The sequence below is a fragment of the Coffea eugenioides genome, chromosome 8 (genome assembly GCF_003713205.1).
Source record: "Coffea eugenioides isolate CCC68of chromosome 8, Ceug_1.0, whole genome shotgun sequence".
In the NCBI taxonomy this organism is placed as follows: Eukaryota; Viridiplantae; Streptophyta; class Magnoliopsida; order Gentianales; family Rubiaceae; genus Coffea; species Coffea eugenioides.
Window position 1 is genome coordinate 36,426,932 of NC_040042.1, and position 27,348 is coordinate 36,454,279.

A 27,348-nucleotide genomic window follows, 5' to 3' on the forward strand; every position below is an offset into this window, starting at 1 on the left:
ACGTACCAGTTTTAAGCAGCACACGCTTCAAAGAAAAGGGTACTTTTTTAGCCTGCATTATTAGATGTTGTTAGATGTTGAGGTCATATTATTCCACAAAGAGTGGACTTTTTCCCTGAGCTTTTAGACAGGAGAAGTATATAGTCGTGAATGAAATTAATCCTGTTGTGGACACAACGGGCAAAAAAAACATGGGATTACTGAAAACGATATTATTCTACCAAAGAGTTGAACTAAAAGAAACATGGAATTTCAAAGAGATTAATGACCACAAACGAATGTGGAATTGTTCGAGTGGCATGCTTGATACCAAGTCTAGATTTGATGTGATTGACTCAAATCTTGAATTCTCAGTTACCACCTAATACCAACCTACCATCTCTAACTTTTGTTCTTTATCTGACATTTCTTTCTTTTACTAAGATTCTGGCTGAGATTAATTTTATTCTATATGGACACACCTACAAGTACTAACCTTCATTAACCAACAACCAAGAACAAATAAGTAAAATTCAAGCTTTCCAAATTCAATAGCTCTACATCTACTTTATTACTTTGGATAAGCGACACCAAATTCTTATAATGGTATAATGACTTTGAATTGACTCCAATGAAAATCATTCGACCAAAAATTACTCTGCTTAATTGATCAAGTCTTTACGAACTAATATAAAACTCATTCCTTAAAATGCACATTACATGTCAAAACGAAGTTTTGACGTGGGCATTTGATTTGGTGAGATATCGAGTTATCATCTCTTGGAAAACTATAGTGACCTACCCTTGAAACTTCATTTCCAAGAACTTTTATTTAATTTTTCTTGGACTTTGAATAGCTTCTTAATTCTAATGTTTTGGCTAATTGGAGGATAATATACCCTGTGTTTCATAGGCATTGGAGGAAAGCATAATGAGACTAAGTTATTGACATAGTTTTTTTTTTTTTTTTAAGTAAGAGATTTTGAATTCAGGATCTCCTACTTACAATTTGATCCCGCCTTACCACCCAACCTAACCTCTTCCCAAATGTCGACATACTTTTGTTTTTTCTTTAGCATAAGTTAGAGCCTAGAGGTCTTGAATCCGGGAGAGCAGGACATTTTCTTTACATTCCTTCCTCATGTATTACCCAACCTATCCCTCCCTCTCGATATACTTCTTGAATTACTTTAGAACCAAAGTGATGGATTACAATAACACGATAAACGATCCATATCATAATCTTCATTTAAGTATAAAACCATAAGATGACAACTCTTTGTTATTGAGAAGACAAATATAATTATATAGATCGATAAAGAATCTAACTATTTGTACAACTCTAATAACATGTGAAAGAATCAGAATTCCATTGATGGTAACTAAGAAGGTGTCAGTTTTTTATAATTAATTTAGATGGTCATGGCTAACCATGTAAACTTAATAGTTTGAATAGAGATGTTTGATGGCTTTAGTAAACTACAACATGAGAATCACAAAATACAGTTTTACTCCCCAAAACCAAATTTAGTCCTTACCTAACCAAGTTCTAGCAGTCATACACAATTGATAGGTTTGCTCCAATTTTGGACGAGGGTCTCACATTGGCGTTGGTGGAGAATTTTGGGAAGGAAAAATCCCAACTACCTCAAGCCAAGATAAAAAAATAAAAACGTGAAAAACTATACTAATTCTCAAGCAAAGCAAGGGAAATTAATCACTAGAACACATGTGAACAAATTATCTGTTGCAATTGCAGAAGGTGAGAAAAATTGAGAACATCATGGTGTAATGAAAATCATAGAAGAAGATTCTTAAGTTTTCATTTTCACCAAAGAAAAAATAAAAAGAAAAAAACCCTCCATACCCAAACTTTGCATCAACATCCACCTAAGTTGTACTGCTCACCAAATTTTGCCCAAATTGATCTATAGCAAAACCCTCAATTGTTCTTAACTATGTGTAAACTAAGCAGCTAACTAAAAATTTGAAGGATCAATTTGAACCACATACAGAATATTGGTAACTAAAATATATGTAAATGGCGAAATATCTTTTGAAAGAATGAGTTTGGAAACTTCACTCAAGTTATGCTGCCTTCTCACATCTCCAATTCTCCATGCCATTCCTCTTTTAGGGATAAAAAGAAGTATAAAACAAAAAGAATAAAGGCAATTGTAGCATCTTTAGCCAAAATATATATATATATATATATATTGTTAATACCAAATGAGTTGGAAATTTGGATGGTGTAGTCCTCTGTCCAACGACTTTGGACAACAATTTCTTCTAGGATACTAGTCCCATGGTGGTACCAATTCAATGACAGATATGCTTTAGTACTAAGAGAGGAATAGGCCAATAGGGCATTGGACTTTAGTGAAGAAGGTCCATTGGAGTACATCACCTAAGCATCTAGTCTCCTCAATTACATCACCATGCTTATTGCATGAACGTGCATGCTTGCATGTATCTAAGGGCTAATCAATTAAATAGCTGTTAATTTGTTAATTCTCTTGTTAGAAAAATTAATTGCGAATTTGGAATATTCCCTTCTAGTATACCATTATTAGGCTAGAGAATTAGCACGTTGTCTGGCCTGTCTATTGTTACTCTGGATGCAGAAATTAAAAATGATAAAGCAAGGGAGCATTATTTTTCCTCAACTGCTACAGTCTTTTATTAATTCTTTTTTAGTTAAACCACCAAAAAATGGTTAGGAGATTGATATAAACTCTTAGTTTTTTAATTGATCTACTTGGGAGTACAGATGGGGGTGACATGAGGTCTTACGTCCTAACATCAGCAATACCTGCTTTGCTAGCTGTCTTGCTTGCTTCCAGTTTCAGGATAATTACCATAATTTCTTGTTAACAATAATGAAAGAACTAAAATATTTATGAGATAACTCTAGAGGTGGCAATTTGGAAATTTACTTGTTTAATTATTTTAATCAAATTATCATGTAAAATATTGTTTGAAATAATTATTGCAGAGTTAGGAATATTTTGTAAAATATAATGCAAAATATTATCACGTAAAATATTTTGTGATGTGATATATGTGAGATAAAAAAGTAGTTAGGAATATAAAAAAGCGGTTAAAAATGTGTTATGATACAATCAAAATAATATTTGGAATAATTTGTGTATCCAAACACACCCATTGTATATTTTACATCTGAGTCTTAATCCAACTCTTTCCATCAATTACCATGCTTGCTATTAACAGATAACTATACACTATCTGCTTAAAATGGTTGAGATGCTTTCTAAACAAATCTTGCATGGAAGTATCAAGAATGTGCTTGAAATCTTCTAACAAACAATGATGTAAATAATAATGAGAAAACATGTATTTAGGATATGAATGCAATAGCAGTTGCCTAAAAGTTTTTTTTTTTCTTTTTAAAAGAAAAAGGTATGCAAGAAAAATCTTCGTTTTGGAGTGAGTTTCAAGAAAAGAAATGCAGTAACACTTCATGAGAAACAGCGTGTGTGCTACCAAAAAAAAAAAGGTAATCTGGGAAAAAATAAAAGAAATTTGTAATTTGTTTGTGTGAAATTCACCAACTTCAAACACAGATTTCGGGAAAATTAATTTAAAACCTCAACCCCCAACAATTTGCAAACTAAATATGAGAAGTGTTCTGAAATATGTTGAATTAATGTGTAATTGCAAGAAAAATAGGAGACAAGTTTTTATATTTTGATTTTTCTATTAATATTTGTCCAAATCATAGGACTAAAGCCCAAAAGAGAAATGAGACCAGTAGATAATTTGGAACAATTATACTAACATAAAAATTATTCAAATAAGTCCATAAACTTATTCTATTAATCTATACGTTGAATGAGACCAAAAGAAAATGAAATCAACAAATCTTAAACTTACCAAGAAGATTCTGTCAGCTTGATTGGCAAAAGCAAGAAATATTCGTATTTCCGGGCTTTGTCCTATCTTTATCTTGCAATCATAGGCCTGCCTGCTCAATTTGCGTAATCCTTTGCAAAAATGATTGTTTAATCAAGGTTTAGAACAAGTAATATCTTAAAAACCGAGCCATCTGGTTCAACTAAAATCTAGATTAGTAGCTATTAAAAGATTTGAATTACTAATCAATGCTAAGATTAACTATGATTAGAGAGTTTAAGAACAATAGAGAAGATCCATTAGTATATTGCCTAATCCAAATAAATTATTGTGCCCAGGCATATGTCAGCCAGCTTTGAGCTGCAGATGTAGCTGTTTTCAAGAAACCATTTTTTTATGTTGCACTGTGTTTTTTTTTTTTTTTTTCTAGAAACCATTTTTTTTTTTTTTCTTGGTTTCACTTATCAGTAAAGATGTTGTGAGAGAGAAAAACTGTACAATAATAATCCAGGCTATGGCTCTTCTTCAACATCATTGAAGAAGAAAGACTGTATAATGACATCTTAATTTACTAAGTGATCTGAAAAAAAAAATTAGATGCAAAAATGCTAGATTAATTCGATCGTTATTCTTTGCCGTAAGCTTATAATGTTGTTTTAACCACTGGGCCTTTGGCTCAGTGACCACCACCTACTTGGTGGGGTGGGAGGCAAGGGTTCGAAACCTTGCCTCCCATAAAAAATGCCACATTTCTGTTGCTTGTCTCCAAAAAATCCAGGCGGTGTGTACTGTGCACCTGTCTGGTCCGGTGGTGGTTCAGTCCCCTCCGGCTTATCCCTGGGCCTCCTTAGGCCCGCTCCCTTCCTCTTAGTGTAGGATAGATTAGATTTATTGTCTCCGGCAAAAAAAAAAATTTAATGTTGTTTTAATTTTGGTTGACTTTGTATTAAGGGGGGAAAAAAGCAATAACAAGTAGCATTGTTATTAAACAAGAAATTAAACAAATGATATATCTTTTAAAGAGACAATATTGTGCATTAACTAAATTGTCTAATATGAACTAGAAACATGCCCTATGCATGCACACCATCTAACATTTTATGATCTCATTGAAAATGGACCGACATATCTTCCTGGGATTCATTGAGATTTTGCACACATGGGGCATATGATCATTGATCCAGTAGTCTTCATGTCAGATTTGAATCAGAAACTCAGTTGGGAATCTAAATTATAATATGAGGGTTTCTTGAAAATTTATTCACTGCTACATTTATCTATCAAAATCAAAAGTAGGCAGGATCTAGGGTTCATGCTATTTGGGAAACTAAGGGTGCGTTTGATAAAACTGAAGTTTGAAACTGAAATTTGAATTCTGAATTCATGAAGTTATTGAATTGTTAAATATTAAATCTTATACATTTAAGTGCATATCACATTCAGTGATAAGTGAATACCTTATCACTTAATTTTAGAAGCAAGTTTTGCTTAGAAAATTTAGTGCCACTTAATTAATTCAGATATTCAAATTTTGGTTATCAATATATTAAAATCTGAATCCATTAAATTTAAGTGCTAAATTGGATTATCAAACAGAACATAAGTTTTGTTTGCACAAAAGGGTTTAAGAAACACAAGGAGATTCACTATTTGTATTACTGTCAAGACTAAATTAAATCTATCTATAGTGTATTCAAAAGATTTTTTCATTTATTTTCCGTCCTTTTTCAAGGTTAGGTGCATTTGATGAGTTTTGAGCCAATTTCCACTTAGCTTGAAATAATTTACCTTCTCAATTCATGAAACCCGTGGCAATGACATGAATAACAAGCACGAGACTCTGATTTTACAGGATTGAGAAAGTAGAGATATAAATAACGGTTTGGAACAAAGGTAAAACATAATCATGAACAAGTGTTCTTAGTGCTAAGTTAGAATTGATATATAATTATATAAAATTAATTACACTACTTATATTGTTAGTAGACAATGTTTCTGCCTATTGTTTGAGTAACAGCCCACTTTTTCAATTGACCAAATGTACAAGTTATCACTAAAAAAAATACGAAATTAAAATGGAGGAGTGGGGATTTAAGTGCTAAATAGAAAATCCAATTCATCTACTGTGGCTTTGCATTCGCATCATGGTGAACCTGAAAATTATTGCAAATTTATATGTATATTACAAATTATTGAACAGGGCATTCAAAATTTTTTATTTCCTTTTGATTTTTCTTGAACTGATTGTGAGGTAAGCTCAAACGTCTAGAGTAGTTCATTATGACTTCATTCTCTATAAACTACTCTCTATACCATGGAAAGAATAATATGATGAGGAACCTAAAAAAAACTCCACTACTATGCTTAGAAAATTTTAGTAATATCGTAATGAAGAATAAGTTCTTCTAGATGCACTCTGGACACCTTGAACAAGAATTTCAAATATATATATATATAAAATAGGGCAAATTCCATTTTACCCCCCTGTGATTTAGCATTTTTTTACATAACCTCCGTATGGTTTCAAAAGCTATATATAACCCCCTCATGGTTTGAATTAAAGTGTCAAAGTGACGAGAATGATCATTTGTAACGGAGTCACCTAAAATGTCAAATATACCCTTATGTAAAGTGAAAAATTATTTATTAATCAAGGGGGGTTATGTGTATAGTTTGAAAACTATAAGGGAATTATATGGTAAAGTATTAAACTATAAGGGGGTTGTATGGTAAAATATAAAATCATGCGGGATTAGTGTGTCATGTATTTATAAGGGTAATTTTGACATTTTTAGAAGTTCCGTTACGAATGACTATTTCCGTCACTTTGACACTTTAATTCAAATCATGAGGGGGTTATGTATAGTTTTTAAAATTATAGGGAGTTATATAAAAAAATACTAAATCACAGGGGGTAAAATGTAATTTATCCAAAATAGTCGTCCTCTCATTTTTTATTTTCAGGGAACAACAATGTTTTTGTTTGTCATTTATAAATTCGTTAATTACGTCCTATAATTTATGTCTTTATTGATTTACTTGGAAGAGTCGACAAATTTTCAACTTCATTCCATAATTAATCCAAGTTTTTGTAATTTAATTTAGGGCGGCCTGCCAATGTGGTGAATTAAAAGGATGGTTAATCCTATTGATTCTTATCTGCTGTATCTCTCCTTCAATTTTATACTGAACCCAAATCCTCATATGAAAGTGCTTAGATTCTTCATGCAGTGGAGGACAAATATCTATGTATGGAACTCGTCCAATGGAATTCTTCAATTTCTGATTTATTTGCAAGTCAAGATTAGGAGCGCAGTTTTATCTTATACTTTTAACAAATAATTAATCCTTCTTACATCATGATCAATGTAATGATCTTTTTTTAAACATGAATAAGTTTGGATGTATATCATAAGTGTAAAAAGCAAATCTGAATTTTGAATGAAGATTACTTCTTGCATATATTGTTGCTAATTAAAAAAATTTATAATGAAGGTATAGGAAAGAATAATCGTTTTAACTAAGAGGAACATAAAAGAGTTATGTTTGAATTTGGCGTAATTTGAACCCAAATACTCATTTGCCATGGATCCTTAGCGTCATTAATAGTGTTGAGTAACGAAAGCAATTAAAGTTTTTCTCCAATTAACATTTCCTAGTCTATCTAAAAAGTAACAAAATTTCTCTAAAGCTTTAGATACAACACAGTGTGAAAATGCATTACGATAGATAGGGGTGTAAATGAGACTGATCAAGTCGAATACCTTGGTGTTCAATTTCAATTGATTATTTTAACGAATTTGAAATTTTATTCAAATTTGACTTGTTTATTTTTCAAACCAAATTTAAACGAACTTTTTTTTTTATCGAATTTGAACGTTATCGAATATAAAATACTGTTCAAATTTAGTTTGATTAGTTGACGAATCAAACTTGACTAAGCTCTTACCGAACCAAATTCAATTCGAGTATCGAATACCTTGATTCATCTTTCATCTCTATTAATAAGTTCTAAGATAAAACTTTCAATCCTCCATTTTTTTTTCTCGTTTTTCTAGAAGAAACATGTCGTGTTTGTGGCATCATCAATCATGTTGCAGTTATTATATATGTGTCCCTGCTTTTGGTTTTTTCTTTTGTCTTCTTTCACTTGCAGATCTTTCTTATTTATTATATATACTTATTAATGAAGTTTTCGTCATTAGGAGGATGACATAATTAATTTCTGGTCGAGTTTAGCTATAATCGCGGGCGAGCAGATATTATGGAACCGGCCACCAAAAGCAAGTCTATAGTTACCATTTCAATCATCTGGCAATTCAAGATGTTGAACAAATCAAAATTGAGGGATTTTAATTTTAGAGAAGGAATATAATTAGTGCCATATATTAAAAGCGCTTAAGAATATTTAATTTTTAATTTAAATAATAATATGTACATATTTCAATTTCATAAAATTAAAATCTAAGCAGTTTTCAAATGGAATAAGCAATCACATTGACTTGTTCATAGTAACATCTACAATTTAATTTTGTGTAAATTAGCTTAAAAAAAGGGATCAACAAAGGAAGGGTAGTAGGTCATAAAAAAATGAAAAAAAAAAAAGCAGAGCAACTTTAGAGAAATCACAAATTGTAGAACAAAATAAACATTAAAAAAATTAAAAGAAATTTCTACATAAAACTAACATTAAGATTACGTTGTGGATTTTTTTTTCTCTGGAAAAGATACTATCCCTTCTTTTCATTATGTAGAAAGCCGATTAAAGTACTATAAAAAGTTTTGATCTAAACAATAAAAAACACTGAGCCATAAATTGTCGATCATTACTAAATGTGATGAATTTTACAAAGAAAGCAGTCTGAGAAAATGATGTAACCATTAACCACTTCAGAATAATGACAAAAATTTCTGGCATAGCATATGGAATTGGACTAATTCTACAAGATGCCAAGGGTTGGTATGATTATTCACATTACTTCAGTCTCAAATGATAGGAGGGAACTAATAAAATGCTCAGCATCATGCACATTTTCTCATGCCTGAATATTAATCTAGTGATTAGAAAATGTGAAGAGAAAATTTCAAGATTATAGTGTTTAATGTAATTGTGGGTTGTCGTCTGAAAATTGGTTGTTTCACATCATATTGCATTTGAGTTTTATTTGATGCCAATTGGAAGAGAAAAATTTTGAGCTTTGGCCAAGAATTCTTGTACATGCCCATCCTAATACTGTACTATAGGTTAGGCTTTCATCCTACTCAGGGCGGAACTGGGGGTGGTGAAGAGGGCCCCTGCCTCCCAAGTTTTAGAAAATTAAGATTTTCTTCTTGAAGAAATTAAACTTTTTTTTTTAAAAAAAAACCATTAACTTTTGCCCCGGAAAAAATTAAAAATATTTTAAATTACATATTTAAGATTTAATTGAATGAAGATTAGCCTCTCAAAGGAAATTTCTTGATTCTGTCTATGATCCCACTTCATGCCTAAATATTTGCTTCTATATTTGTGGACTAAATCTAGCAATTAGCTTAGCATGTGCAATGACATCTTATGGTAGGTAAAATGCTAGCTTCCCAAGTATTTTAAAAGAAACTGAGGAAATCAATGAATATCTTTGTAGCAAATTCTATATGTTGAAACCATCTCCTACTCCCCCCCTCCACCCCCACCACACAAAAAAAAAAAAAAAAAAAAAAAACCCCCACAGACACACAAAAGGGCACAAAAATGGAGATCCACCTCTTTGAGGAATGCCCTCTTAAGCGTATCTTTTCCTTTTTAATTGAATGCCTTCTAAGCTTAAGAATGTGTGATTTTCACAATTATACATTAGCCATAGTTAAATTTTGTAACCTCCAAGAAATAAGACAAACATATACTGGCTTGAAAAATCATGCACTAAGCAATACATAAGTTTTGGAGAGAGATTGGGAGAGAGTAAGTTTACAACTAATAAAGTGCAGTCAAAGAGATGGCATCAATTCCCAATGACAGTAATGAAATATTGTTTGTGAATTATTATATTCGAACTATGTGTTGCCAAGAAATCAAAACTCAACCACCATGGTATCTTCAAATTGACCAAATGCTGTATAAAAGTATCAATTCCGTATGAAGTTCACCCGACAATTCAGCGTCAAAGTCTCTCCAAAAATCAACTACAATTAGAAAAATTGGAGGGATCGTAACATCATAATAATTCATCCCTCTTCATCCCATAGCGATCTATACTCTAACCACATTGTAGTATAGAAGCTCATGAGTCACTTATAAACTCCAGCTCTGAAGAAATTCATCTTAAAATTCTGTTCCAGCAAGTATGGAAGGTAGTGACGCAATTAGAATAAGCAGTGCACGTTTAAGTAGCTCGAATATATGGAGGAACAGTGGGTTGGATGTTTTCTCCAGGTCCTCCAGAGAAGAAGATGATGAAGAGGCATTGACATGGGCAGCCATAGAGAAACTTCCAACTTGTCTTCGTATAAGGAGAGCCATTTTGACAGAAGAAGAAGGCTCTAAAGAGATTGATGTAGAGAACCTTGGAGAATTAGAGAAAAAGAATCTTCTCGAGAGACTGGTGAAAATTGCTGAGGAAGACAATGAGAAGTTCTTGCTGAAGCTCAGGAAGCGAATGGACCGGTAAGTTTTACAGAATGATCCAAGCAATGTGATTAATCTTTTGTTTGGCTGTTTCTTGATTTAAGGTCTTATGTTGGTTTGTGTTATTTTAATTGGACGCAGAGTTGGTATTAGTCTTCCTACGATTGAAGTTCGTTTTGAACATTTGAATGTTGATGCACAAGCCCACGCTAGCAGTAGAGCACTGCCAACAATCTTCAATTTCACTGTCAATATTCTAGAGGTATTGCCATACTTACATGAAGAAAATGTACAAAAATTTTGACATCTTTTAGTTACAGGATTAATCATGGGATGCTGCTAATTAGCTTTTATTTGTCTCTCTTTTCATCCGTGAAGAGCTTCTTCAATTATCTCCACATTCTACCAAATAGGAAGAAAAAGCTCACAATCCTTCGGGATGTCAGTGGAATTATCAAGCCCGGAAGGTAAGAAGACCGACTTAGCAAGTGTTATTTTTTTCCTTTGGATTACCTGATTTTTGAAACATTGATTTGTGTGGTTATGCAGAATGACCTTGCTTTTAGGCCCACCTAGTTCTGGGAAAACCACTTTGCTCTTGGCTTTGGCTGGGAAACTTGATTCAGATCTGAAGGTAAGGAAAAATGGGTTGATTCCGAAATACGTTTGCTCTCCTGGTTGTTGAGGAGTTGTTGTTCTTCATGGATGTATCTTTGTGCTAATTGAGCCCACAGGTCTCTGGAAGAGTGACATATAATGGCCATGAAATGAAGGAATTTGTACCAGAAAGGACATCGGCTTATATAAGTCAATATGATCTTCATATGGGAGAACTAACTGTCAGGGAAACACTATCTTTTTCGGCAAGATGTCAAGGGGTTGGACCTCGTTATGGTCAGTTTCAGTATAATGTAAATATTTATCAAGTTTGAGAAACAATTCAAGGGGCGCCCTGCCTAAATTTCTGCTCTGTCAACTTTAAATTTTTTTTGTCGCAGAAATGTTGGTAGAATTGTCAAGAAGAGAGAAGGAATTAAACATTAAACCAGACCCTGATATTGATGTTTTCATGAAGGTATTGAATGTTTCAAGAGCAATGTCTTTGCCTATTCTGAGAAAGAATCTGGTTCTCAATTCTTATTTCATTATCTAAAGTTTTCCTTTTTGTGTTCCGCTCTATTTCTTAGGCAGCATCACTTGAAGGGCAAGAGGCCAGCGTTATAACAGATTACATTCTCAAGGTAAGAGTTGACGTTTTTCTGAGTTAATAGAAGTAGATGTAGTGAATGAAACAAATCAAACACTTTTTGAATTTTAATTGGCAGGTTTTGGGACTTGAAGTGTGTGCGGATACCTTGATTGGTGATGAAATGATAAGAGGGATTTCTGGAGGTCAAAGAAAGAGAGTTACAGCTGGTAAGACCTAATGAAGACAATTGCATACCTTCGTTTTATTTTTTAAGTAAATTGGTGACCCAAGTTGCAAATTACAATCAGTGACTAGCTATGCTCCTTTCATTTTACCATCATCTGTTATAGACCATAAACTTTTTAGAACAATCTCGTGCAGGAGAAATGATGGTTGGACCAGCCAGGGCACTTTTCATGGATGAAATATCAACAGGATTGGACAGTTCTACAACTTTCCAAATTGTGAATTCAATTAAGCAGTCAATCCATATTCTTGAAGGGACTACTGTTATCTCACTCCTGCAGCCTGCACCAGAAACCTATGACTTATTTGATGATATAATCCTTCTGTCAGATGGCGAGATAGTCTATCAAGGCCCTCGTGAAAGTGTATTAGAGTTCTTTGAACACATGGGTTTCAAATGTCCCGAGAGAAAAGGAGTTGCTGATTTCTTACAAGAGGTAACATAATTTTGATACTACCAAATACTTGTATGCCCTTTCTAATCCTATGATGGAAGCTAGAGCTCTTATTAGCATGATTTGATGATTTATAATAGGTGACATCAAAGAAAGATCAAGAGCAGTACTGGGCACAAAGGGATGAACCTTATAACTTTATTTCCTCTAGGGAATTTTCAGAAGCGTTTCAGTCATTCCATGTTGGACGAAAACTAGGTGATGAACTTGCCATTCCATTTGACAAAGCCAAGGGTCACCCAGCTGCTCTAACTACTAAGAGGTATGGGGTTAGCAAAAAGGAGCTCCTGAAGGCATGCACAGCAAGAGAGTACTTGCTTATGAAGAGAAACTCATTTGTCTACATATTCAAAATGATACAAGTGAGTTCCCTCTCTGTCGGGAATGTACTACATTATCTTTGTGCATGATACCTAAATTTAGTTGAGACTAACAGTTCTAATCACATGTCAGCTTATCCTTATGGCATCCATAGCAATGACTGTGTTTCTACGAACTAACATGCACAAGAATACAACAACGGATGGTGGAATTTTTGTGGGTGCCCTGTTTTATTCCATTGTTATGATAATGTTCAATGGATTCTCTGAGCTTGCCCTGAGCATTCTGAAGCTTCCTGTTTTCTACAAACAGCGAGACTTTCTCTTCTTCCCAGCATGGGCATATTCTCTCCCAACATGGATCCTCAAGATCCCAATATCCTTCGTCGAAGCCATAGTTTGGTCATGTATGACTTACTATACGATTGGATTTGATCCAGACATTCAAAGGTTAATATTTGGCATTGTCTCTATCTCTAACAGTTAAAAATCTATTTTTTTTTAAATTTTTTTAATACTATGGAATTTCTTGATGGTAGGTTCTTTAGACATTTCTTTCTACTTGTATGTATTAACCAAATGGCGTCAGCATTATTCCGGTGTATGGCGGCAATAGGAAGGAACATCATAGTTGCAAACACTGCTGGTACATGTGCATTGGTGACAGTTCTTGTTCTTGGGGGATTCGTTTTGTCAAAAGGTAGAACAATACACACAGTCAGATTCATACTGCTATTCAATTCTAGATCAGGTTAAATGCAATCATTCATCTTCTCTTCTTCTTCTGCAACAGATGATATTAAGAAATGGTGGATATGGGGTTACTGGCTCTCTCCACTTAATTATGCACAGACTGCTATTAGTGTCAACGAATTTCTTGGAAAAAGCTGGAGCAAGGTAAGAGTTTAGGGGTCGGATTTTGTTTGAAGGTATTAGAACAACTATATTAAAACTGGGAATTTTTTTGAGGAAGATTAACATTTCTTGGAACATTTGGCTTACAGGTTCCTCCTGGTGCCATAGAGCCATTAGGTGTGTTAGTCTTAAAGTCTCGTCGTATCTTCACAGAAGCAAAGTGGTATTGGATTGGCTTAGGGGGTTTAATTGGATATATCCTAGTTTGCAATTATCTTTTCACCCTGGCACTAACTTATCTTAACCGTAAGTGCTATGCTATGGTATTATTCTTTTTAATCTTAATCTTTAACACTTTAAACAGCTCAAAAAACTGGCTCCTGATTTAAAATGTTGATGCAGCATTTGGGAAATCTCGGGCAGTTGTACCTCAAGAAAACTCAGATGAGAGTCAAGACAGCACACGAAGTAAGCTTATTGAGTTATCTTCAGGAAGAAAAAGAGCTTCTGGTGGGTCATCAAGCTTTCTTCTGGTCTGAGTTGTGGACTAAAATTTCCAACTAACATATTCAGCTATCTATAATATGCAGAAAGGGACAATGAAGTTGGAAGAAGCGTTTCTTCCAGATCTATCTCATCCGGAGTGGGAAGTACCAATGAGGTTAACCAAAACAGAAAAAAAGGGATGGTTCTACCTTTTGAACCTCTATCTATCACTTTTGATAATATCAGATATGCAGTAGATATGCCACAGGTATCTTCAAAATCAATGTGGTCAATTTGAATTTGATATAACATAAGATGCCTTCCATTCTGTGAATTTGCTCATGTTTTCTAAAAAATCATTCAACTCTCTCTCTCTCTCTCTAAGCACAGTCTGCTCTATGTCTTCTGTGGCTATATATTTTTCTTAGCAAATACACAACCACGTGGCAGCATGTACTGGAGTTGTGACGAAACATTAGTCAAATCCCATATCGAAGAGCATGTCTTAAGTGCAGGACTTAGTTGCATTTGAATGAGTAGGCGATGCCATTAAATCTGATGGGGGAATTGTGGGAGGCTGGGAAGCCAAATGTGCCACAGGACCTAGTACCATTCCTGTGGAGGATCTTATTTCTGATGTCATTTCTTTTTATTTTTGCTTACATTGAACTTATGCTCCCCATTGATATCGAGGGAGAGTAATGCCATTACTTCTGAGTTACATCTTTTGGTTATAGTATTGCATGAACTCGGTACTAAAATTAATGATTTTAAGATTGAATACTGATGGCACATCTATGGGTGCAGGAAATGAAAGCTCAAGGTGTTACTGAGAGCCAGCTAGAGCTTTTAAAAGGTGTAAGTGGTGCTTTTCGACCAGGAGTTTTGACAGCTCTAATGGGTGTCAGTGGGGCGGGTAAGACCACACTAATGGATGTCTTGGCTGGAAGAAAAACAGGAGGATATATTGATGGAAGGATCTCCATATCAGGGTATCCAAAGAAGCAAGAAACTTTTGCTCGTATAGCAGGATACTGTGAGCAAACTGATATTCACTCCCCCCATGTTACTGTATATGAGTCCTTACAATACTCTGCCTGGCTCCGGTTGCCTCCTGAAGTTGATGCTGCAACGAGAAAGGTGATTCTAATCTTATATTGACTTTAATTACTATTATTCGGTTGATATCTATTTTTAACGTTTACAAATTTATGCAGATGTTCATTGAAGAGGTCATGGAGCTTGTTGAGCTGAATCCATTGAGGGAAGCACTAGTTGGATTGCCCGGAGTTAATGGCCTTTCAACCGAGCAGCGCAAAAGGCTGACTGTTGCTGTTGAGCTGGTAGCTAATCCATCTATAATTTTCATGGATGAACCAACCTCAGGGCTGGATGCGAGGGCAGCTGCAATTGTTATGAGAACAGTAAGGAACACAGTGGACACAGGTCGAACTGTTGTATGCACAATCCACCAGCCAAGCATTGACATCTTTGATGCTTTTGATGAGGTGACTCGTCTTTTTAATAATTCAGTCTTCTTCCATTTTATATGGATTGCGGAATCTCATTATGCATTTTTTGCAGCTTCTCCTCCTAAAACGAGGTGGCGAGGAAATATATGTTGGTCCATTGGGGCGACATTGTTTGAAGCTCATCAACTATTTTGAGGTGAGGATAAATACATGAAGTGATCATCAAATTGTTCCATTAGCAAATATTTGACTTGTAATTTTGCTCCCAGGGAATCCCTGGAGTCAATAAAATTAAAGATGGTTATAATCCTGCAACTTGGATGTTAGAGGTTACTTCAGCAGCACAAGAAGTGGCCCTTGGCATTGACTTTGCAGAAGTGTATAAAAACTCAGAAGTATATAGGTACGATCATGTTAAATACCAATAGTGATGATAGTGGATATCTAGTTTCGCCTCTCAAATCCAAATATTGTTAAAACATATACGTATTTGCTTCAGATTTGATTACCCATTAATTTCTAAATTCTACAAATTGATTATCTATTAGTGCAAAATTTGAAGCTCTTCAAGATTCTATTACATAATTCTTCCTGTTCAAATATTTCAGGAGAAATAAGGAATTGATCAAGGAACTCAGTACACCTGTTCCAGGCTCCAAGGATTTATACTTCCCAACTCAGTATTCCCAGTCCTTCTTCATCCAGTGTATGGCTTGCCTCTGGAAACAGCACTTGTCATATTGGCGAAATCCACCATACTCAGCAGTCAGATTCTTGTTTACAACCTTCATAGCATTAATGTTTGGTACAATTTTCTGGGATCTTGGCTCCAAAAGGTAAATGTAAAGAAAAAAGTGGTAAAAATTGCTCCCTGTGCTGGGAACTGTTTCTTCTGATGCTTATCGTAAAAATTTCTCAATCCAGGAAGAGTAAGCAAGATATCTTCAATGCAATGGGGTCGATGTATGCTGCTGTCATATTTCTCGGAGTGCAAAATGCTACATCAGTGCAGCCTGTTGTTGCTATAGAGAGAACAGTCTTCTATAGGGAAAGAGCTGCTGGAATGTATTCAGCATTGCCATATGCTTTTGGACAGGTAAATGCTTATATGTTTGCAGTTATCAGCCAGAAGAGGTGAAATGAGAAGTGGGATGTCCATAATATTAAAATAAATAAATAAAACTTGAAATTTTCTAAGTGATGATTAGAATAGTGCCATTGCAAACGATGAAGCTTCTTCTTAGACAAATTGTTGGTTTATTCCCCTACTACATTGTTTATGATAATTGCATTTTGATTTCTTGGAAAATGAGAATTGTACTTCTTTTTTCCGAATATACTAAATGTATTAGACGATTTCTGTACTAAATCCTCGGACATGCAGGTCGTGATCGAGATTCCATATAATTTCGTTCAAACGCTCATATATGGCATCATAATATATGCGATGATTGGATTCGAGTGGACAGTTGCCAAGTTCTTTTGGTATCTATTCTTCATGTTTTTCGCTTTAGTATACTTCACATATTACGGGATGATGACGGTGGCTGTTACTCCAAATGCAAATATTGCTGCGATAGTTTCATCTGCATTCTATGCATTATGGAATCTTTTCTCAGGATTCATGATCCCAAAACCTGTAAGTTTCCGATTAAGTCTCTTCTCAACTCTCACTGATTCAACAATTATCAAGTGGTTTATGTGATTTCGTTCTCTGGATTAATGCAGAGGATTCCAGTGTGGTGGAGATGGTACTACGACTTGTCTCCAGTTTCTTGGACACTGTATGGGTTAGTTGCTTCACAGTTTGCAGACATAGAGCATGATCTTGACACCAATGAAACCGTGAAACACTTCATTGAGAGTTACTTTGGATTCAAACATGACTTTGTGGTATATGTTGCCATCATTCATGTGGGAATTTCTGTTCTTTTCGGCTTCATTTTTGCCTATTCAATCAAGGCATTTAACTTCCAGAAAAGATAAGAGGTTAGGCTTTTTGTCAGCACCACATGTAAATTATTGTAGTCAATTTTGCTTTCAGCAAGAAACATCATGGATTTTGCTTCTCACATTTACACCCACCACTCTCTTCACAGGATAGCAATTTTGATCCCTTTGAAGTATATTATTGATAATGGGAGTCTAGTCTGCTTCAGCAAACTACTGATTCAAGTATCTTGCAATTGGTTATGTCAAACTGCACATGAAAAAAAGTTTTGTACACTACAAGATGACCATCATCGATCCGAAGATATCTTTAGTTAAGGTAATTGTATTCGTCAAATGAAAAAGTTCTATACGTATCCCTACGATAACTTGTTAGTTGAAAATATTACTATATAACTATCCTGTAAAGCTTATTTTTGAAAATAATGGAAAAAGTTTCCCATAAATGTGGATATGTAACTGCATAGAAGCCTTCATAAATGTAGTCATATTTCCTGGAATCAAAACAATGCTTCCTATATGAAAGGCCTAAAAATTGTGGAAGCCGCCAAAAGTATTTGGCTTCTTCTGTTTAAACGAAGACTACTAGACTAGTAGCAGAGAACAGATAAAAAAATTGCCTGAGCTGGTTGGGGTTTTTGGCATGCTCTGAAAAACACAAAGAACAAGAGTTTGTGAACGGGGATATAAACACTAGCCCCCTACTCATGCTACAAGAAAGACTCCCCATGGGAAGAGGCATCCATCTTTTTGAGTAGCTGTTAGGTACTCATCTGAGAAGATAATTTGGAAAGCCGCACCAGCAATGGAAACTGCTGGCATAGTGAATTGCAGCTCTGACTCCTCACTAAGCTCTTCAAAGTTGCAACAGTAAAATAGGCTATATAATGTAACTGAAGCAGGCAATTACTTTTTGAGCTAACAAAACTCTTCAAACATTTTCGAGTTCATTTATCCTCCGAGGCTCTATCGGAGTTAAATGAAACTAGTTATTTGTTGCAAGCTTGAAACACATGCTAAGAATGCATACTTTTCTGATAGTGCACCTTTTCTGAAGCTTCAAAATGCTCCATGATATGGTTCTAACAGAAGCTTTCCATCGCCTGAATAGCAAGGAATTCCAGCCTCACATAAGCACCAACAAAGTTCAGACAAAGATCCTCTGAACTTTGTTAACTTGGACAACATTGTTTGAACAATTTCTTTTCTTGATCCCATCATCCCCATTGCAAAGTTGCCACTGTCGCACTATTGAATTTTTATTTGTTGGTAGTGTTTGAACTAGTATTCAAGCAGCATCATGAAAACCATGTCTATTCTGTCAACATTGTACATTGATCATCCATTAGGCCGTAATCTTTATGCTTCCCAGATGTTTACCAGACACTTCTTCTGTAAATGCATTTTTAAACTTTTTCCGCCCCAATTTAATATATCCAATAAAAATTATTTCTAATGGGTGCAGAATGGATACTGGTTAGTATCTCCGAAAGATCCTCCAATTCTCCGTTTGAAAGAAAGAATCTCTGTTTCTTTCTCTTCCGACATAAAAGTGTACTTCCCAGTAAAAAAAAAAAAAGAAAAAAAGGAAGTTGCAGTTTCAATTCTTTCACAGCATAATATGATTATCAAATCCCACATAGAATATAAGTTACTCATCGAGAACCAAGAAAAAGTCCTCAGTCAATTTCACAAAATCTTAATGAAATAAGTTTTCAGTCGATCTTGAATAATCTAGGGCTAGGTGAATCTGCTATCTGCAATTTTCCGTCAATAACTGAACGGATTTTGCAGAATTTTCCGAATCTTACTGTTTCCCCGTAAAAATAACGGCAAAGCCCTACCCACAATCCATCGGAAACAAAGTTTTAGGGTCGAATTTGGATGATTTAGGGTTTACTTTTTGGGGGAAGCTGTGAAATTCTAATAGCTCCGATGAAATTAAACTGATTCACTGAATTTGAGTCGATTACATTTAGACCCCTAGAGTATGGTCAAATTTTTTCCAGATAGTCTTAAAAGGAAAAAAAAAATTAATGCTTAGGCAATTAAAATGAAATTTAGGGTTGATTGTCCTGGAACATGGTCAAATATAATTAAGTCACCATATTTAAAAGGTAAAGAAATATATTTACCAAATTCATTGCATTATACAATGGACATAAACAAAATACTACAAAGTAAAAAAAGAGAAAAGGATAACAAGACAAAAAAGAAGAGAGTTAAAAAAATGATACTCCATTAGTTTTTTTTTTTTTTTTTTTTTTTTGGGTGTAAGGAGGAGGTCTTAAATTTGGGATCTCTCACTTATACTTTTTCATCTTCTACCAATCAATTCATTCCTCCTCCCATACTCCTTTAGATTTTGGTAAGTGATAACGCTACAATACAAATAATAGTGCACAATAGACAAAAATACTAATGTTATCCCTATTTAGTTAAACTAAATAATACGCCTAACACAAAAGTTAAGAGGGTTGTTATTTGTATTATCACAAGAATTACCTTTAATTTTTTAATTCTTTAGGTCTTAGAGCATTCACAATGGTTTACACTCTTTAGAGAGTAATCCATATGCCACGTCAACATTTCACTTTCTCTTCTTTTATTATACTTCCACTCACAATGGTCCACAAGGTGTAATAGTATGGGTTCACAATTAAATCAAACATTTATTTTAATAATGCATAACTCATATCCCATAAATAAATAAAGTATTTTTAAAAAATAATTTTTTTATTTTTAAAAAATAAATTATTAACTTTCATTAAATTTTTTACCTTTTGGATTTTTTATTTTCTAAAAAATAATATTATTAATTTCTAAATTTGAACAATATATCTTTTTCTATCTCTAAAAAATAATATATTGTTAGTTTTTGAAAAATAATTATGCAATTATTAAACAAATATGTGATACCTCAAATGTGAAGATATAATGCCTGGTAATTTGGAAAATTTTGGTGGTTTTGATTTTGTGAGGAGGATGAATTTTCTATATTTGGAACATTTAACATGTTTGTAAAAGTACTAAAATTCTCATCCATATTCACAAAATATTGAAATTTTAAAAAATTGTGCAAAGAGGTTGAGGAAAATAAGTGAGAGAGTAAAAGAAATAATAGAGTAGAATAGTAGGATATGAAAAAAAAAGGAGTGTGTTGTGTGTTTATATAGAGAATTAAAACATAACCGTTGGAAAAAAAAATGAACGTTGCTAATTTTAACTTGCTGGTATAAATTTTGTCCGTTGTAGCTTCAAAAAATTAGTCCGTTACAGTTTCAAAAAAATTGATCTGCTGATACTGACCTACCCATTATATGCATCATTAGAATGATGCGTGTAATGAACCCGTATCATGGCAGGCATTACACGCATCATTACACTCCGTTGCAGTTGCCCTTAGTCTCCCAAAAATTAAAATGCAAAATCATGTGGTCCAACAATATCTTCCACCCAATGTCATACTTCCGTTGTTTAGGTTTAATGAATAATGACAGTTTATTTCCTTAAAGCATACCTTGATTCTTAGAAATAAAAATTTGATTAAAGAAAACTACTTTGAAATAAAAAAAAAAAGAGAAGAGAGAAATAAAGGAAAAAAAAAACTTACATAGTAGAGGGGGTTTTTTTTTTTTTTTTTTTTGTCTCTCAAGGAGTTAAGTGATACAAAATAAATATTAAGAAGTAAAGTGAGAATCAGAGTATTATACTTTAAGGGATAAATTGCAATTAACCCCATTGTTTATGGGAAAACACGTGGGGATCCAAGCATTAGCAATAAAACAATGAATGTAAACACTAAAACAATGTCTAAGAAGATACTAATAAAATAGAGGGTTAGTCACAAGAAGTCCCTCTACGGTTTTGTGCATTTTACAGTTTACCCCCTAACGTTTTATTTTTTGTCACTGTATCTCTTTGACAAGTAGTCAAAGCAAACATTTGGTAATGGTGCTGATAGTTGTTAATTGACATCCAAAGAATAATGGTATTCCTTAAAAAAAAAAAATAATGAACAGATATAAATGCCTACAAGTTTGGGTCGAATAAAGCATATATTTCTCTTCTCTTGTCGCAAAGTTTCGTGTCCACTCACTTGAAGTAATCACATGCATAACGATTTTAGATAAAAAAAAAAATTTGTATTACAAATTATTTTTCTAAAATGCACAAAAAATTATTTGCGTATCATAAAAATCAAACTTTTATAACTTCAACATCCAAAAAAACTCCTTCCAAAATTTTTCGATGTCCAAAATCTTCTCAAAGGTGCTATTTTATCACCTCTACAAGTTTCTTGAATTGATTCTTCCATATGGTGTAATGAACAACATCTAGAGGAAGTGCAAGGAATTGAATTTGAAGAAGCTTGGAACTTTTTTTTTCTATTTTAGTTGTAAATGTTGTGGATGAAGGGGAGAATTTTTTTTAAATGCGATGAATGCTCCATACATACTAGAAAACTTGTGGGGATCGCTTCATTATAAAACATGAAGAAGGCCATTTTTTGTCAGAAATTTTAACAGTTAAAATTAAGGGGGGAGGGGCATTTTCATCAACGGTAATGTTTTTGCTGAGATGGATTAACGGAGGGGATAAATTGAGAAAACTAAAACGTTAGGACGTAAACTGCAAAACACGCCAAATCTTAGGTGATTAACCCTAAAATATACCCCTGTTAAAATTTGCACCAAAAACTCAATTTCAATTATCCAATTTCAGACTTATTCATCACCAACGATAAAATGTTCTTTACAATCACAACTTGTCATGCTAGAGAAACTCAATTAAAAATCATGTGAAATGTTAAAAAGTGCTCGCTAGCCCCATCACAAAACATGTGAAATGATAAAAAGTGCTCCACTGCCTCTATCACACTGACGAACTTATTAGATTTGCGCTGGTCCTCGTTGTCATTTGAAATGTAATGAGAGTTGGAATATCGAAAATGATCGCCAGGTCAGGCCTGATGTAACGCAGCAACGCTGACTAATGCGATTACTTCTTGTACTTGTAGTCTTCATCCTAAACTAAAGGTGGATTCCTCCCTCCCTCATCATTGCTGTCAACTGAACCACCTGATATTACAGCTGTTTACGCAACACCAGCCATGTGGTTAGAATTATTTTGAAATAAAAAATGTGGTTAGATCTGTGGATAGGTATACTGTAGCACTTTTTGTGATGTGATGTATATGAAATATAAAGTTAATTAAAAATATAAAAAATAGATTGAAAAATGTATTTATGATACAAACGAAATTTTTTTTTAGAAAAATTATCTATCCTAATCTAGTATTTTTCGTAGAAAGACGCCAAATTTTTTTGTTTATTGTGATGAATTATGATGAATGAATGTAAGGCTTGAATAATTCGTTAACAATATATATTTTTGTTTATTGTCTTTTGGCACATTTGGCATGTATCAGATTCAGTAAAAAAATTCAAACACTGTCAATATAAGAAAATATGAATCCATGACTCTATTAGACACTTGTATTCCATATTGTCAAGGCATAACAGACCAGTCTTAAAACTAACTCCAATTAACTTACTTTCAATAAAAAAAAAAAAAGAAAAATTTTAACCAAACAACAACAGAATTTACTTAATTGATCTTGATGTCTTTCCTAATTTACTATATGAAATTAATTAGTTGTCTTAAGAAATTTCGAGGACACAGCCCTCGGTTTTATTTGTGTAATCTCTTATTATAATTTTTTTTTTTTTTTTGCTTTATGTGTTTGACAAGTTTATTTGTTCAACTCAAGTGATACTCGTAAATCAGAATTCTGTTTGTAGTCATTTCTTGACCAATATTGTCTGCTTGCAACATCCATCGGTCAATAGTCACATGTCTATATAAGAATTCTCCCCACTGCCATTCCTACGTATAGGCAGCATCTCTATTGCGGGTAATGAGCATTGTGTCGACAAAAGAATCGTGGTCAACCTTTCAACTTTTTATAAAAGGGAAAATGTTAATCTCATTTCATCTTTTTAATCACACTCCTATTATTTATTTTATCATATAATTTGATAAATAAAAATCATATAATAAAAATGATAGTGAGAGTGTAATTAATAAAAGAAAGAGAGCATTTAATGATAACATTTTTATTAGGTAATTTCGGGTGAATTTACGATATATTCTATAACTCATTATTTGAAGTGCCTTGGTATTTACAAAATTTACCCTTTTTTTTAAAATTTATTTAGGGCAAAATTAGCAACTTTTTTGTGCTGACTTTCAAAACATGACTTTTACTTCAAAGAATTAAAAGGTGAAAACATGGTGTCAACATAGAAACGAGGGAGTGCTAATTTTTAAATAAAAGTTTTAAATGTATAGCCAAATTGAAATCCAAATGTTCAGTCTCAGGGACATTTGATAATGCTAAAATCTGAAATCTAAAATTTGAAATTTGAAAGTAATTAAGTACTGATGATTGAATTTGCTGAACTAATTAATTCAAATATGTTTGATAATCAGCTGAATTTTAGCTGTGAATGAAAAATATTATTATACGCATATTACTGTATATTTTAGCACCAATATCTTGTTTTGCTATTATATCAGACTAGTTCTTTAGATAACCAACACAATCAGGCTGCGGCGAACTTGATCTTCGAAACTGCAACAGATAGACAAGTTCCCTGTTGACTTACTATTCTTCGGCGACAAATCATTTTCAACCACTAATAATTTTCTAACAAAATTAATTCGTTGGGATAATTGCAGAAACCTCCCCTAAGGTTTCTAATACTAGCACTTACCTCCCCTATAGTTTAAAATAGTACTGACCTCTCCTAAGAGGAAATTGGGGCCTATTGCTAACAAAAGATTGTGGGAATTTAACTTTATACCCTAATTATTTGGAAAAACCTAATGAACGAATTTGCAAAAGAAACCTTGTTTCTTGTCAACAAATTAAGTAACTAATTAAACTACCTATGAGTGTTACTTTCACATATTTAATTTATGTTAAATACAAAACCTACCAGTTTCCCTTTCATAAAAATATTAGTGTCACACTTTTTGAATTTTACTTATAAACGTTCATGTATTTAACATACATTAAATAATTCAAAGTAAATGTTCATAAATAGCTAGTACTTTATTCATCTAATGGAGGAAATCCATAAAAAGTTGTTATATTATGGGCAATTTCTTTTTTTTTTTTTACTTTCACATATTTAATTTATGTTAAATACAAAACCTACCAGTTTTCCTTTCGTAAAAATATTAGTGTACCACATTTTGAATTTTAGTTACAAACATTTATGTATTTAATATAAATTAAATTATTCAAAATAAAATGCCCATAAAGAATCGGTACTTTGTTCATGTAATTAAAGGAAAGCTGTAAAGAGTCAGTACTTTATGGGCCATTTCTTCTTTAAAAAATATTTAATTTATGTTAAATAGATAACCTACCATTTTCTTTTTCGTAAGTATATTACTGTAACACTTTTGAATTTTACTTACAAACATTTATTTATTTATAATAAATTAAATGTGCATAAATGTTTGATAGTAAAATGCCCATAAAGAATTGGTACTTTGAATAAGTAATGCCCATTTGTCCATAAACTACACCTCCTGAAGTTTATTAATTGTTAATTGATTTTTAGTGCTTTATCATTCATTTGCTAATACTAGTTAGCATGCAACACAAAGGACAAATCTAGCACAAAATTTTCATTTCACTCCTTAAAATAATATTTTAATGGCACTTTTTTGGGTCAGGACTGAATATGCAACAGAATCAGTAAGTTCAAGGGAGGTTAGTGCTATTTCTTAAACCACAAGGGAATGAGTGCTAGTGTTAGAAACTTTAGGGGAGGTTTCTGTAATTTTCCCTAATTGGTTTCTAGATTGACAACTTCCAAGTTGACATTCTTTAATGGGATAATTGCAGAAACCTCCCCTGACTTTTATAGTAATAGCATTGACCTCCCCTATTAAAAGTTGGAGGCAATTTAATAGGCAAAAGTGGGTCAATTTACTAAAGTACCCCTGACATGATTTAATTTTACCAAATGAATGTGATGAATACTTTCATCAAACTCAACAAAACATTTGTTAATAAAAATTACACTAAATTAACTATTTCTACATAGTTTAACTAATTAACTAATTAACTAATTACCTAAATAACTAATAATCTAATTAATTAATAACTAATTATCTAATTAACTATTAACTAATTATCTAATTATCTAATTGTTAATAGTTATTAACTAATCAAACTATTTCTACATAGTTAAACTAATTAACTATTAACTAATTATCTAATTAACTATTAACTAATTAACTAATTATCTAATTAATTAATTAACTAAAGCTGTTGTCTGTCCGAAACTAACAAACTATTTGCATGTTAAACTTATTAACTGCTTAACTAATTAACTACCTAATTATCTAATTAATTAATTAACTAATTAACTAATTTTTGTTTATCTAATTAACTAATTATCTAATTAACTAAAGTTGTTGTCTATCCGAAACTAACAAACTATTTGCATGTTAAACTAATTAACTAATTAACTGCTTAACTAATTAACTAATTAATTAATTAACTAAAGCTGTTGTCTATTCGAAACTAACAAACTATTTGCATGTTAAACTAATTAACTAATTAACTGCTTAACTAATTAACTAACTAATTATCTAATTAATTAATTAACTAATTTCTGTTTATTCTAATTAACTAATTAACTAAAACTGTTGTCTATCCGAAACTAACAAACTATTTGCATGTTAAACTAATTAACTAATTAACTAATTAACTAACTAACTAATTAACAAACTATTTGCATGTTAAACTATATGCAGTACGCATTATCTATTTAAAGTATCGGCTCTTTATGGGTATTTTACTTTCAATCATTTAATTTATGATAAAAACATCAATGTTTGTAAGTAAAATTCAAAAAGTGTTACAAGTAATATCAATATTCTTATTTTCAAACATTTAATTTATGACCCTATGCCCCCCCCCTTTTTGTAAGAATATTACTGTAATACTTTTTGAATTTTAGTTACAAACATTGATGTTTTTATCATAAATTAAATGTTTGAAAGTAAAATACTTATAAGGAGCCGATACTTTAAATAGGTAATACGTACTGCATATAGTTTAACATGCAAATAGTTTGTTAATTAGTTAGTTAGTTAATTAGTTAATTAGTTAAGCAGTTAATTAGTTTAATATGCAAATAGTTTGTTAGTTTCGGACAGACAACAACTTTAGTTAATTAGTTAATTAGATAATTAGTTAAACAGTTAATTAGTTAATTAGTTTAACATGCAAATAATTTGTTAGTTTCGGACAGACAACAGCTTTAGTTAATTAGTTAATTAGATAATTAGTTAATTAGTTAATTAGATAATTAGTTAATAGTTAATTAGATAATTAGTTAATAGTTAATTAGTTTAACTATTAACTAATTAGATAATTAGTTAAGCAATTGTCAAGCAAATAATAATTGTCAAGCAAGTAAGGGCAAAATTGGAAGAAAATTCTTATCTCACTTCTACAAAAGCTGTCAAGGAGGTTTCTGCAACCAATTGTTATTGTTTAGGGGAGGTGAATGCAATTTCTAAACCTAGAGGGGAGGTCAGTGAAAATGTCAGAAATCTCAGGGGAGGTTTCTGCAATTATCCCTTCTTTAATTCTGCAATAATCATTTTCAACCACTAATAATTTTCTAATCTTAGAGATTCTCACTACGTCAAGCCTGACATCAAAACACAGGTGCTTCCTCGAAAAAAAAAAATACAGGTGTTCGTGCAGGTGGGTCTCTTTGCATTGTCCAAGTTCAAAGAAAGTGCTAGTGCTTTAGTACTACTATATATACACATCCTCACGGAATTGTTTCAAACCAGGAAAATCCCCCCAGTTCTAAACCTA

General features: G+C 32.7%; 1 protein-coding gene across 7 annotated transcripts; it reads left to right on the forward strand.

Moving 5' to 3' along the window:
* The first annotated feature begins 10,175 nt into the window (after positions 1 to 10,175).
* On the forward strand, positions 10,176 to 17,465 carry LOC113779971 (pleiotropic drug resistance protein 1-like). Of its 7 annotated transcripts, none has more exons than XM_027325778.1 (24): positions 10,176 to 10,495; positions 10,598 to 10,718; positions 10,835 to 10,923; positions 11,006 to 11,090; positions 11,191 to 11,350; positions 11,455 to 11,531; positions 11,644 to 11,697; positions 11,782 to 11,872; positions 12,027 to 12,328; positions 12,427 to 12,708; positions 12,800 to 13,116; positions 13,206 to 13,383; positions 13,471 to 13,563; positions 13,671 to 13,827; positions 13,924 to 14,002; positions 14,173 to 14,275; positions 14,815 to 15,147; positions 15,225 to 15,515; positions 15,592 to 15,675; positions 15,749 to 15,882; positions 16,088 to 16,315; positions 16,404 to 16,575; positions 16,864 to 17,118; positions 17,208 to 17,465. In XM_027325778.1, the coding sequence occupies exons 1-24, from the start codon at positions 10,176 to 10,178 to the stop codon at positions 17,463 to 17,465; spliced, it is 4,263 nt and encodes a 1,420-aa protein (XP_027181579.1). The 7 variants fall into 7 exon arrangements, with proteins under 7 accessions (XP_027181579.1, XP_027181577.1, XP_027181580.1 ...); XM_027325776.1 differs by having other exon boundaries at positions 13,206 to 13,366; positions 13,460 to 13,563; positions 13,924 to 14,031; positions 14,112 to 14,275; XM_027325779.1 differs by having other exon boundaries at positions 13,206 to 13,366; positions 13,460 to 13,563.
* Positions 17,466 to 27,348: the final 9,883 nt, after the last annotated feature.

Bases quoted from the DNA above. Each gene is read 5' to 3' on its own strand.
- LOC113779971 (XM_027325776.1), top strand. From the start codon at position 10,176: ATGGAAGGTAGTGACGCAATTAGAATAAGCAGTGCACGTTTAAGTAGC. The intron at 10,496-10,597 runs GTAAGTTTTACA...AATTGGACGCAG, and splicing joins CTCAGGAAGCGAATGGACCG to AGTTGGTATTAGTCTTCCTA. The intron at 16,576-16,863 runs GTAAATGCTTAT...TCGGACATGCAG, and splicing joins TGCCATATGCTTTTGGACAG to GTCGTGATCGAGATTCCATA.